At 40.2% G+C, this 13,805-nt stretch overlaps 1 protein-coding gene across 1 annotated transcript in view; it reads left to right on the top strand.

Annotated features, from left to right (window-relative positions):
* The first annotated feature begins 4,483 nt into the window (after window positions 1-4,483).
* Window positions 4,484-13,805, top strand: part of LOC128738149 (otoferlin-like) — an 85,732-nt gene continuing 76,410 nt past the window's right edge. Inside the window, exon 1 of the mRNA XM_053833044.1 lies at window positions 4,484-4,902. Coding sequence (XP_053689019.1) covers window positions 4,824-4,902 — 79 coding nt within the window. The 5' untranslated portion in view covers window positions 4,484-4,823. The remainder of the gene's footprint in view (window positions 4,903-13,805) is intronic.

Genomic DNA, 13,805 nt, shown 5'->3' with positions numbered 1-13,805 from the left:
TCTCTTCTTTTCTGCAGCGTTTTATTGATTTTTGCTCTCACTTGTCTTTTTTGTCTCTTGTTTCGTCTCTTTTTTTTACGTTTTTCTCATGTCTGTTCCGTGGTTTCTTGTTCCGTATTTCTTCGTCCCATTGTTATATAATTTTGTTTCTTGTTTTTCGTGTTTTCTCTTCCCTTTCTTCTGTTTCCGTTTCCAGCTGTCGTCTTCTTATAACTCCCTTTTTATTACTTTTCGTCTTCGTCTGTTGTGCTTTTTTGATACATGTTTTTTCTCTTTTTTTGCTGCGTTTAATCTGTTTTTTTTCCTTTGCTCTCTGGTTTTCCTTCTTTATCACCCGTTTTTCGTCTTTTTCTCTCCGATTTGTCTTTTTCTTTGGTCCGTTTTTGCTATTTTTTCTTCCTTCTCTGTCCCATTTTCCCATCCCACATCCATTCCCATCGTGTCTCATCATTTTCGTTTTATATCCCGTTTGACTGCTTTTTACTGTTTTTCTCGTTTCCTCGGTCGGTTTTTTATTACTTTCTCGCTACACTTCATTTCCCTTTTAGTTTCTCTTCTTTTATGTTCCATTTCCTTTTCTTGTCTCGTTTCTTCACTTATTTTTCTCGTTTTCCCACGCGTTTCTCTTTTTTACCGGTCTTCTCTCTATTTGTTTTGTTTTCTCTCATTTTCTGCCCGATGTTTTCTTTCTCTTCTTTTTCTGCCTCTATTTTCGCACTTTTCAGTCCTAAATTTCCTCTCGTTTTGCTCTTTTCTGTTCTGTTAAACGTCTTATATCTCTTTCCATTTTTAAGATCATTTTTCTCTTTTCCAATCTCTTTTTTGCTTTCTGTCTCGTTAAGTCTTTTTTTATTTTTTCGTCTGTTCCGTTATTTTTCTTATTATATCCGGGTTTTCAGCTAGGAGAGCCATTTAGTTCGTTTTTCAATGTCCCTGCTCTCATGTTTTCTCCTTTCTTTTTCCGCTTCTAACACGTTTTTTACCATTGTTGTTCTATTATTCTATCCAGTTCTGTTCTATCCAGTTTGTCATCTCATTCTTACTCGTGTCCCTCGTTTTATTTATTCTTTTCTTTCTCTAATTTTGCTTTCATTTTTTTCAATGATTCTTGTTCTTGTTTTCTTCCCTCGCGTGTTTCTTGGTTTTCTATCCTGTTTGTCACGAGTTTTCCCCTGTGCTCTTTTCTATTTTTTACCTTTGTTATACTTTAATATAAGGCTTAGAAATTATCAAAACGCGAAGTAGATCCGAGGAGGATCCGAGTAGGATCAACACTGGCCTTGAAAACTGCCATAAGAGTACAATAAAACTCACATTGCACTATGGTCCAGAAAGCGATTTTAGACGGACAAAAAAGATTGCGCCTAAACGAGATATTCTAGCTCAATGAAGTCTTCGGCAACTTTTTGAATAAAAACATGATGCATCTTTTGGAAGGGTCGTTCAATGATCAGATAATACCGTAACAACAATTGAAGTAATAACTTTTTAAATAAGTTTGTTTTCCATTTTTTAGTTCCAAAACATCAAAGATAGATTAATTTCACATAACTTTTCGAAACATTCCAACTTTCTAACTCTTACTCAGCAGTGGACCTTTGTTTATGGACGACCTGTAAAATCATAATTCCTCTTATAACTCATTTAACTCAACAGCTCATCAATTTTACCAATTCGTCAAATAATTTCTTTTAAGTCTACCAAAAATATGCAAAAAGGCTTTGAATTCATCAACTGGCGAAATATAGCTCCTGGCGAAATATGGATCCTCTACCCTACTCGGTCTTGGGCTACTTGTCGCCAATTCGATGAGCGTCAATTTTCCTGAATTTTTTATTTTGAAACATAAGAACTTTTAAACGCATAGTCAGAATGTTGTAATGTTGATGCCAAAATGTCAATCTATTCTCAACACAGATATTATGTTATCCAATTAGCATTAATTTCATATGTGGTTCTGAGACTTTCAAAGTAAAAACTGTCTACAGAAGTGTACCCATTAAAGGGTTGGTTATATGTTTGCTAATAATTATTAGCATCACGTGCATTCGCTCAAATGAATCAACGTGGCGTCTAGTAATATTTGATAAATGTTGAAATTGACTAAAGTTTTTCGAGCGTTTCAGTGGAATACGAAGATTGAAAATAAAGAAAAAAAATCCCGGTTTTTTTCAAATTAGTTTTAAGTGGATTTAAAAATCATAATGGAATTCTTCTTGAATTTCAATGTTGAATTTCCCGAAAAGTATAACAATTAGTGGAATTTCCTTCGTAAGTAGTTCAATTACGCGCAAATCATAAGTTTTCCGCAGCCCTGCTTCATCTTCCTCGTTTTTCACATCGCAGTTTTTTTAGTCTATAAAATATTTTCAAAAACATGTTCATATTGCGAATCTACGCGTATAACAGTAAAAGTCCGTGTTAGTATCTAAAGGGATCGTAAAGATCGTTTTTCATGGTTATTATTAAACATTCTTTTAGCTTTTTCGCTTAAAAAACAAGATTGCGAATGTAACTCTTTGAATGCATTCACTATTTTAGTATCAACCATGGTCATTGCCAGTATATTTGTTGCGTATAGTATTCCGTGGTCGCATACTTGATTACTTGAATATGAATCTATGAAGAAAACGACAATTTTAGCTATACTAAATCATAAAATTCAAAGAATTTTATCTTTTTTTAAAAAAATAACACCTTCACCATTTTTTGCTAAAAACTTTATGCATATGTGTATATTAAATCGCCAAAGTTTCATCAAGATTCGTTTGCAACTTTTCGAGTTATGCTTTAGTAAAATTGGCCTGTTTTTAACCTGAAATCGGCTATAACTTATTAACTCATAAAGATAAAGCAACATAGTATTCTGCAAAAATATTTCTCTCTTATGTATAAAAAGTTTTGTGGAACATCATATTGAGTTACCTGTTGAGATAATGAGATTGAGATTATAAGAGGAAATATGATTTTACGGGTCGTCCATAAACAAACATCCACTGCTGAAAATACGTAAGAGTTAGAAATTTGGAATGTTTGGAAAAGTTATGTGAAAATAATCTATCTTTAATGTTTTGAAACTAAAATATGGAAAACAAACTTATTTAAAAAATATTACTTCAATTGTTGTTACGGTCTCATCTCATGATTTGGAAATTTAACACCAATATTTTTATATTTAGCGCTTTAGGTGTCCTTTCTGAGTAAGGCTGGTTAAAAAACCACCATTTCGCGCACACTTTCTTCTTCAAAAATTCATAACTTTTGAACCGCTGAATGGTTTTTGGACTGAATTGGACTTGAAACTGGACATAAATTGGATTCAAATTGCACTTAAGTTCTATTTGGGATTAAAATTAAAACTAGACCTAAAATTGGACTGAGAATCAGTGTTGAAATTGGGCCTGAAATTATAATTGAATTTGTACTTAAAATTATGCTTGAATTGGGCTCGAAGGTGGTACACGTTCCCCTGTGTGCCCTAGCCTGGGCACGCCAGTGATCAGCGTCGGTGCAGCATCGCACCAGTCAGTGCGGTGGTCGGTGAACAACAGCCAGGAGGATTAATTAGTCTTTGTTCATCATTACGGTTTCGAAAGCCAGAAGTTAGTTAGTTGGAGAAATTACCTAACTAGTAGGTAGTATTTTTTGTTTGGTTTAGAATCATGTAATCGCAGGGAGGGAATTAATCAGATTGATTTATGTAATCACAATTCGAACCATCGAAAAACACATTCCAATTCCGATTGAACCGCCATCCATTAGCCAAACGGAATTAACGCGCTTTTTCCTCTTTTATTATCTCTTTTAGACCAACAACAGCGTAGCAACCCGTTGCCAATAGTGAGCACCACAAAAACCTAAGTGTGCCATTATCACCGACGCTAGGCTAGGCTAGCCTAGTGTGCACTCCAACAATCGACGACCGGCGGCGTTTGATCCGATACGGCGCGGCAAACAAAGAGTACCCACAGGAGGCTATGGAAAGCTCCGCTATCAGCGGATGAATGTGCAAATCGGCGTAAAATATCGCACCCTCTCCAAGCACCGTACCGCACCGTCGTCACACGCGTCTGGCTTGGCTATGTGTAACCGAAAACGGGGCAGTAGGCGGGTAACATCGATAGCCATTATTTTCCCGAAGCCACCCCACGTTAGGTATATCGCGGTCGAGTGCTAGAGAGTGTTTATCGGTGATTTTCGGGTGGGTGGACAGCTGTTTGTGGATTGTCAACAGTGCGTCACGCATAGCGAGTACCTAGTGGCTTTTCCCGGCCAACCAACTTCGAGCGTTTAGTTTTTAGTGTGTGATGGGTTGAGGGAGGCCAAACAAGCCATATGACAACGACCATCGGGTTGGGTGAATTTGAATATTTTATGTGCATCTGTAATCAACAGCAAGTGAGAATCTGGTGCTGTTTCCAGCTGGTGCACCAGCCATTGAATTTGTTTTGATTCAGATCAATATTTGATTCACCCGGATAGATCTGATAACTCTCCCCCAACCAACGACGTGCCGTTGTTGTTTGCTATGGATACAAGTGAAACGGAAACGGTAAAAACTCAAATCAAACATTTGCTAAACTACTAGTGAAAGTTCCATATCAGAGCATCGGAAGAGCAGCTGTCAGTTTTTGTGTAAACGAAAAGTCCACCACCAGTAAAGAAGTAAAGTGTGCCTCTGCCAAGAGAGGATGACAGCAGCCGATTGAAGGGCCAACAGCACCAGTGCAAGTGAGCCCGGGTTTGGAGTTTGTTTTGGAAAACAACAACAACACGACGAGGAAATATCGTAAATCGTAGATTTGATTTCCCCCGGAGCCAACATGTCCCTCACGGTGAGAATCAACAAATTTCAGCTGCCGAAAGCGAAGTCCAACCTGCTGGGTCGGGTTGAGTTTCGAGGTAAGTCACTTCCATCGACGACTGAGTTAGTAGACTGACGACTTCTGGATCATTAAACTTGTAAATTGAGTTGAATCAACCGATTATCGGGTTACTTGTCACTTGTCCTAGAAGGTTGCAGTTTAAATTTCCAAATGAATGACGATTTCATTTCCATTCGGGCCACCAACCAACAGAGACACACGTCGTATTACTTTAAAGGAAGCAGCTATGTTCCGGAATGTGTGCCTTCTGATTCGGATTCCTTAAAAGAAGATATTTTTCGACCAAACCAGCATTAGCAGCAGACATGAAAGAGCATTTCCGACAGACACACACACACGTTCCAGACCATTTGTGCTTCTCATCCTCCTTCGTTGTTCTGGTGATACTATTTTTGTTTTCCCAGGAATTACGTGAGTGAGTTTGCACACAATGAATGGGTGTACTGTACTATGAAAGGAATGTACGAGCCGGTGGTGTCCTTCCTACGGAAGAATGCACCACCCGTATTGAGTCCCCATTCCCCCAGTAGTCGTACCACTGGGAGTGGAAGGTGGAACCGAGCTTTTACTGCTTTAGTTTAAAGCATGCTGCAATAGTAGCACAGTGCTACAGTTTTGTTTTGTATTTAATCGTTTGCAACCGAAAACATAGAACTAATTTACTTCAGGTGCTGCGGTTAGAAAAGTTCCCTCCCGTTGAGAGAGGTTCAATAAAATGTGCTGCTTGCAGGAGAAAGTTTCCGCTTTTGCAAATTTAGTTTTTCGAAGCTTCGCTTCGGTTGTATCAGCATCAGTTTCAAACGCAAGCGGTGAAAAAACTGCATTTGCTTGCTAGTTTCAGTTTGAAATGTTAATACTTCCACGTGCCGATATGCATTTAATGCAGTTGAGCGTTCACAAGTGAGTGTTTTTAGAATGGTAAACCAAACAATATCTATCTTAAACCGTCTTGAATATGTTGGCACAAAGTAGACAGAGTATTTATCATGGTTTATGCATTAGCCCATTGTTGTCTGGATATTGAAAATCTCGCATCAAGCAAAAACAGTGTTGCACATCTAAAGCTATCTATAATTCTATACGAAAACTCTTCAAGTTCAACATGCATATTACTGCTTCAATCAAATCAGAATGTTAACTACGAGTTGATTTGCATGAAAGGAAAGGTAGTATTTCAATCCCTAGATAGTAAAAACTGATGGTAAGTGAAAAGATGTCCGCTACATGACTTCATAAGTTAGCTACATTGTCGAAACAATGCACTGTGGTTCAGAAGAACCTTTTTTTCCTAGTGCCCTTTGCTTACAATTGCAGCCAGGAATCGCTTGCCTGCGACATATCTAGTTTTGTTTATTTACCACACCTCCCCATCTTTTGAAGAATAATGCAGAGAAACGTTTTTATTAAAAACTAGCTGACCCGACAAACTTCGTATTGCCACAAAATAACCTGTGTTGTACACAAGTCATGAATCTCGGGTGATCTTTGTCACAATCTCGAGTTTTGCAAGTTTCTGAGGAGTTCAATGATGATTCATTTTGGCAGTCACGTAACTATGAAAGCATCCCAGGTAACCAATAAGCATCACCAATGCTATTCAAATGTAGGCAATTAAGGCGACTTAAATGCTATTTTGGCAAAATATACAGCTACTTACTGATAACCTTATAGTGCTGACAATGCTAATTTACAGCTAATTACCGACACGAAGAATTTGAATACAATTTTAGATGCCAATTTACAATACCTATGCAGTCAAAAAGCTAATATACAACAACGTGCAGTATAAAATGCCAGATACGCTGATTTGCTGCTTATGTTAATGCTTATTAGTTACCAGGAATGGGTAGTTTAATATACAAATTTGCAATTTTTCCTCACAGTAAAGTAGAAAACAACTCCCCTGTCCCCTCATTGCATAGCCAGAAAGCGGATAGTAATATTCGCCATGATTGTACAACATTTCGCCGAATATCATTTTGCGAAAAACCTTAAGCGGAATGTACCTTTTCACGGAAAACTTTTTTGTGGAAAGTACCATTTCGCGATCCTCTCCTTACTCGCTGTCGCTCGTTCCAGGAAACCCAGGTAGACCTAGGAAAACAAATAAACCTAGACAGTAGTGATTTCTGCGGGGAGTTGCCTCCCCCCAGTGGGCGGCGCTTCCGAGGGCGGGTCACCGGCAACACTCGCGGCCGTCTCGTCCTGAATGATCTAGTGTTACTATAGATAGCTTTTGTGGTCTTGTTATTGACTAATGTTTTATGGAAGAGTCTCGAATTTCTCGAGTTCGATTAGTTTTTGAGTTTCGCAAAAAATTCTGTTTTATTTGTATGAGAGTCCATATCCCCCAACCACAGGGGTGAGAGATCTCTATCGTAAAATAAATTCAAGACTCCAAAATCTCCCACATGCCAAATTTGGTTCCATTTGCTTGATTAGTTCTCGAGTTATGAGGAAATTTATGTTTCATTTGTATGGCAGCCCCCCCTCTTAGTGGGAGGAGGGGTCCTAATTCACCATGGAAAATATTCTTGCCTACAAAAACACCTACATGCCAAATATGGTTTCATTTGCTTGATTAGTTCTTGAGTTATGAGGAAATTTGTGTATTATTTGCATAGGAGCCCCCCCTCCTAAAGAGGGGAGGAGTCCCAATTTACCGTAGAATAAATTCTTGTCACCAAAAACACCCACATGCCGAATTTTGTTCTATTTGCTTGATTAGTTCTCGAGTTATGCAGAAATATGTGTTTCATTTGAATGGGAGCCCCCCCTCTTAGTGGGGGGAGGGGTCTCTAACCATCACTAAAACCTTTCCTGGCTCCAAAAACCTCTACGTGCAAATTTTCACGCCGATTGGTTCAGTAGTTTTTGATTCTATAAGGAACATCCCGACAGACAGACAGACAGACAGACAGACAGAAATCCATTTTTATATAAAAGATCAGCAAAAACCGTTTGATGTTGTTGTACTGTCTGGAACATAATTTGACTCTTGGACTCTTGGCGATTTTTGGCTTTTGGATTCGTGGATTCTCGGATTCTAGAGCTGGTTGATTGTTGAGCTTTCAAATTCTTGGACTCTCGGATTATTAGAATCTCGCATTCTTGGTCCTCAAATTCCCCGATTTTCGAGTTTTTGAACTCTTGGATTCTTGGGTTAACGGGTTCTAGGACTTTCGGACTTTTCTAAATTCCCGGATTCTTGAACTTTCAAAGTCTTGGACTGTTGTGTTTTTTTAACTTTCGAATTCTCGGATTATTGGATTCTTACATTCCAGGACTCTCGAATTCATGAAATCTCGGATTCTGGGCATTCGGAATTTCGGACTGTTGGATTCTTGAATTCTTCGACCCTTGGATAATTGGGCTTTCGGATTCTTAAACTGCAGGATTTTTGGACTGTTGGGTACTTGGATTCCCGAGTTCTTACAATCTCTGATTCTTGGCTTTCGGATTTTTGGGCTAACGGATTCTTGGGTCTTGAACGTTTGAGCTCCTAAATTTTTGATCTCTTGAATTATGGGATTCTTGGACTATCGGGTGTATTTTAAAATGTCGCATCCTTGAATTCTTTCTTTAATGCATTCCAGAACTCTTAAGAAAGATTCATTCCAAAGCTCTTTCTTGAACATTTTTAGGACTTTTAGGGACTTTTTTGACTCTTTCTTAAACTCTTTCTTTAGCTGTTTGGTGGTTGTCTTCGTGGGCCCTTTCGTATACTATTTTTGGAATCTTTTCTGGACTTTTTCTCAGTCATGCTATTGGACTCTTTCTTGGACCCTTTCTGGGACCCTTTTTTAAACTCTTTTTCGAATCTTACTTGGACTCTACATTTGTTTCTATTTTGAACTCTTTCAGCAACTGAAAATTACCATTACAATTACCAACAGAATAAACATAATTTTGTGTCGATTGTTCCTTAATTTCCTAGACCCTTTTTTCCCCACTTTTTGCACTCTTTGTTGGATTCTTTTAGAACTGTTGCTTACACTTTTTATTGACTTCTTCTTGGACCGTTTCTTACACTGTGTTTTGGATTCTTGAATGCTTTGCTGATCTATTTCTTTGACTTTCTCCTGTATTTTTTGTCAAGCTCGTTATGGGACTCTCTCTTATGTAGTTTTTCATGGACTTTCGCTTATGATTTTTCTTCAGTTCTTCCCTGGATTCTTTCTTTGACTCTTTTCAAAACTCTTTTAAGACTTTCATGGACTTTTTATGAACTCTTTCTATGGCTACTTAGACTATTCGTTGGACCTTCTTTTAGACTCTTTGTTTGGTATCTTTTGAGCTTACTGTTGAATTATTTAAAAAAAACTATTACTGTGACTTTTTCTTAAAGTATTTTTTGGATTCTTCATTCCCTACGATAAAACTGAACCTTGTCGTGGTGTAGGGCTTTTTAACTAATCAGTAAATGAACAGCGGTCACGTTTACTTCTGAATGTGGGTATATATCAAAATACTTTTGTGATTTCAAGTGGGACTCGGGGTAAAAATTTACCAAATGTGATTGTTGCGTTGTTCAGAAAGTGCTTTTATTCCGTTTAAGAATGAGGCCAGTACGGGGATCTCTGACAATAGATGAAGTTTTCTGGGATTCATCCCTATTTATCACAACTGTCACAAATATCTCCGAAAAATGTCGGATTGATTGAGTTGATCGGGGCTTAGGGTTAGTAAGGGGATGTAAGCGGGATACCAGATCCGATTGGATGCCGAAGGACCACTCTGTAATGATTACGAGTAATAGCACTTCTTAGGTAGCAGATGGGAAAATTAGGTCAATTCGTGTCGCGTGTTCGAGTTTCGGCTAGGCGGTGCTGCTAGATAGAGTAGGATTTTTGCACTGGCCCCGTGGCTGTCCTGAGCTCTGATGGCCGCCCGCGGGCTCTGTCGATAGGAAGAGGTCGAATCTTAAAGAGACGTTTAAGCCCAGAGCTTTACAGCACTTTGGTCTCGAGGGTTGTGGAAGGCGGGCGAGTCTCTATATTTTGAAGCTTCTGTCGACTACCGCGAACGTCCAGCTTGTGCTGCGCTCAATTTACTTTGTATCGTGGGAATGCACTGTGAATGCTAAGGGGATGAAAGATTAAATTTGCCCTGATAAGTTGATAACCACTAATGCTCCGAAATTTGTCTTACCTATTGGTTCATTTGTGGTTGTTTGTGTTGGAAAACTGAAAGCGGGCGCTCGGTTGAAGACCGGTGTCAGGCGGGGCTGACGAATCCTCCACTTCTTCACCATACCACATATTGCAACTCGAGTGGTACAAAAAGTCCAAAGCACATTTACAAATTCGATCTATTATTTTTCTTCTCATCATCATCATTATCATCATCATCGTCATCATCATCATTATCATCGTCATCGTCATCATCGTCATCATCATCATTATATTTAAAATATAACATTCCGGCCTTCGGCAGAGAGATCTTAGAGTCAGTTCGTGGAGTCCGCGCAGGGCCGAAACGCCTCCGCCTGCGGGTATAGGCGTGACGGCAATGCTTGGGGCTCTACCTGTGTTTTAGTGGGCGACAGTGCCTGTCTCGTCAGGTAGAACTGATGTTTGAGGTCTCCCTGACACTTTGTTGACATCACAAAAGGGCCCAGCGCAGAGTTTTATACGCTACTAGCTGACCCGACAAACTTCGTATTGCCACAAATTAACCTGTGTTGTACATAAATCATGAATCTCGGATGATCTTTGTCACAATCTCGAGTTTTGCAAGCCCCCCAGTGGGCGGCGCTTCCGGCGGGCGGGTCACCGGCAACACTCGCGACCGTCTCGTCCTGAATGATCTAGTGTTACTATAGATAGTTTTTGTGGTATTGTATTGACTAATGTTTTATGGAAGAGTCTCGAATTTCTCGAGTTTGATTAGTTTTTGAGTTTCGCAAACATTTCTGTTTTATTTGTATGAGAGTTCATATCCCCCTACCACAGGGGTGAGAGGTCTCTAACTATCGTAAAATAAATTCAAGACTCCAAAATCTCCCACATGTCAAATTTGGTTCCATTTGCTTGATTAGTTCTCGAGTTATGAGGAAATTTGTATTCCGTTTGTATAGGAGCCCCCCCTCTTAAAGTGGGGAGTGGTCCTTATTCACCATAGAAAATATTCTTGCCCTCGAAAACTTTCACGTGCCAAATTTTGTTCCATTTGCTTGATTAGTTCTTCAGTTATGAGGAAATTTGTATTTCATTTGTATAGGAGCCCCCCTTCCTAAAGTGGGGAGGGGTCCCAATTCATCATAGAAAAAAATATTGTCTCCAAAAACACCCACGTGCCAAATTTTGTTCCATTTGCTTGAGTAGTTCTCGAGTTATGAGGAAATTTGTATTTCGTTTGTATAGGAGCCCCCCCCTCTTAAAGTGGGGAGTGGTCCTTATTCACCATAGAAAATATTCTTGCCCTCGAAAACTTTCACGTGCCAAATTTTGTTCCATTTGCTTGATTAGTTCTTCAGTTATGAGGAAGTTTGTATTTCATGTGTATAGGATCCCCCCTCCTAAAACGGGGAGGGGTCCCAATTTATCATAGAAAAAGTTTTTGTCTCCAAAAACACCCACATGCCAAATTTGGTTCCATTTGCTTCATTACTTCTCGAGTTATGAGGAAAATTGTGTTTCTTTGGTACAGGAGCCCCCCCTCTTAAAGTGGGGAGGGGTCCTAATTTACTATAGAAAATATTCTTGCCCTCGAAAACCTTCACATGCCAAATTTGGTTCCATTTGCTTGATTAGTTCTCGAGTTATGAGGAAATTTGTATGGAAACCCCCCCTCTTAAAGGGGAGAGGAGTTATAATTCCCCTTATAAAGAGGGGAGGGGTCTCAAATTACCCTAGAATAAATTCTTGTCACCGAAAACACCCACATGCCAAATTTGGTTCTATTTGCTTGATTAGTTCTCGAGTTATGCAGAAATTTGTGTTTCATTTGTATGGGAGCCCCCCTCTTAGTGGGGGGAGGGGTCTCTAACCATCACTAAAACCTTTCCTGGCCCCAAAAACCTCTACATGCAAATTTTCACACCGATTGGTTCAGTAGTTTTTGATTCTATAAGGAACACAGGACAAACAGACAGACAGACAGACAGACAGACAGACAGAAATCCTTCTTTATAGGTATAGATTAAGCGACCAGTTGGATAACCCGAAAAAAAGGAAAAAAAAGAAAACAATCATACATTGGTAATTACCCGGACAAACCAAAAAAGATTCGCACAGAATCTCTGAGATTCCTCACAGTTGAATCGTGTTCTGAAATTTTGCAGAAGATTCGTACAGAATGCCTTACTTATAGAATCAGGATTCTAGTATGAGAATCCAACAGACGAATGCCCAAGGTTCCTATAACTCGGTAAGGCAATTCGCTTCACTATGACCTAAGAATCCTCAGGATTCTGAAAGCAGGAATCCTGTGTGTACAGAGTACACTCAAGTTTTTTGTTACACGGTTTATTTTTACGATGTTTGCATTAACGCGGTTTTTTTATGATGATTTTTGAGTTAACGCGGTTTTGTTACAACATTTTTCGAATAATCGCGGTATACACTCTAAGAATTCGAGATTCTAAAAATCCGACGAGAATTCGACTGTCCAAAGAGACAAGAAGTTCTTCGATGAACACCTCAATGGCGAAGTCGCAGAAGGAGGCGGAACGGAAATTAACCTAGGAGCGCCCATGGAAGATAGTGATGTCCTAGCACCTGATCTCCAAGAAGTCAAACGAGAAATCAGGTTGCTGAAGACCAATAAAGCCGCTGGGAAGGACCGCCTACCGGCAGAGCTTTATAAACATGGCGGGGAAACGCTAGCAAAGGCTCTACACTGGGTTATTTCGAGGATTTGGGAGGAGGAAAAGCTACCGGAGGAATGGATGGAAGGAGTGGTTTGTCCCATCTACAAAAAGGGTGATCGGCTAGACTGCTGCAACTATCGTGGTATTACGTTGGTAAACGCCGCCTACAAGGTACTCTCCCAGATCCTGTTACGCCGGCTGTCACCGATAGCACAAGGTTTCGTAGGGAATTATCAGGCGGGTTTCATGGGGGCTCGCGCAACTACGGACCAAATGTTTACTATCCGACAGATCTTGCAGAAATGTCGGGAGTACAACGTGCCCACGCATCACATCTTTATCGATTTCAAAGCAGCATACGATACAGTCGATCGAGACAAGCTATGGCAGATAATGCACGAATACGATTTTCCGGACAAACTGACGCGACTGATCAGAGCTACATTGGATCGAGTGATGTGTTTCGTACGCATCTCTGGGACACTCTCGAGTCCCTTCGAGACGCGACGAGGGTTGAGACAAGGTGACGGTCTATCCTGCATGCTGTTCAACATCGCTCTTGAGGGGGTGATCCGACGAGCGGGCATTGAAACGAGAGGCACGATTTTTACCAAGAGTAGCCAACTTCTAGGCTTTGCAGATGACTTCGATATCATAGCCAGGAACTTTGCGACGGCGGAGGCAATCTACGCCAGACTGAAAGCGGAGTCTAGGAGAATTGGGCTAAAAATAAATGCGTCGAAGACCAAATACATGAAAGGAAGAGGCTCAAAGGAAACAAATGTGCGCCTCCCACGGACGGTAACCGTTGACGGCGACGAACTAGAAGTGGTAGAACAGTTCGTGTATTTGGGATCGCTGGTGACCGCGGACAACAACACTAGTAAGGAGATCCAGCGGCGCATCCAAGCGGGAAATCGGGCCTACTTTGCCCTTCGTAAAACGCTACGATCAGGAAGCATACGCCGCCGCACGAAGCTAACAATGTACAAAACCATTATTAGACCGGTAGTTCTTTATGGACTTGAAGCCGTGACGCTGCTTACGGAGGACATACGCGCCCTTGCCGTGTTTGAGCGGAAAGTGCTGCGGACGATATTTGGCGG

Source organism: Sabethes cyaneus, chromosome 1 (genome assembly GCF_943734655.1).
Source record: "Sabethes cyaneus chromosome 1, idSabCyanKW18_F2, whole genome shotgun sequence".
In the NCBI taxonomy this organism is placed as follows: domain Eukaryota; kingdom Metazoa; phylum Arthropoda; class Insecta; order Diptera; family Culicidae; genus Sabethes; species Sabethes cyaneus.
This window is presented reverse-complemented; position numbering and strand designations above follow the sequence as displayed.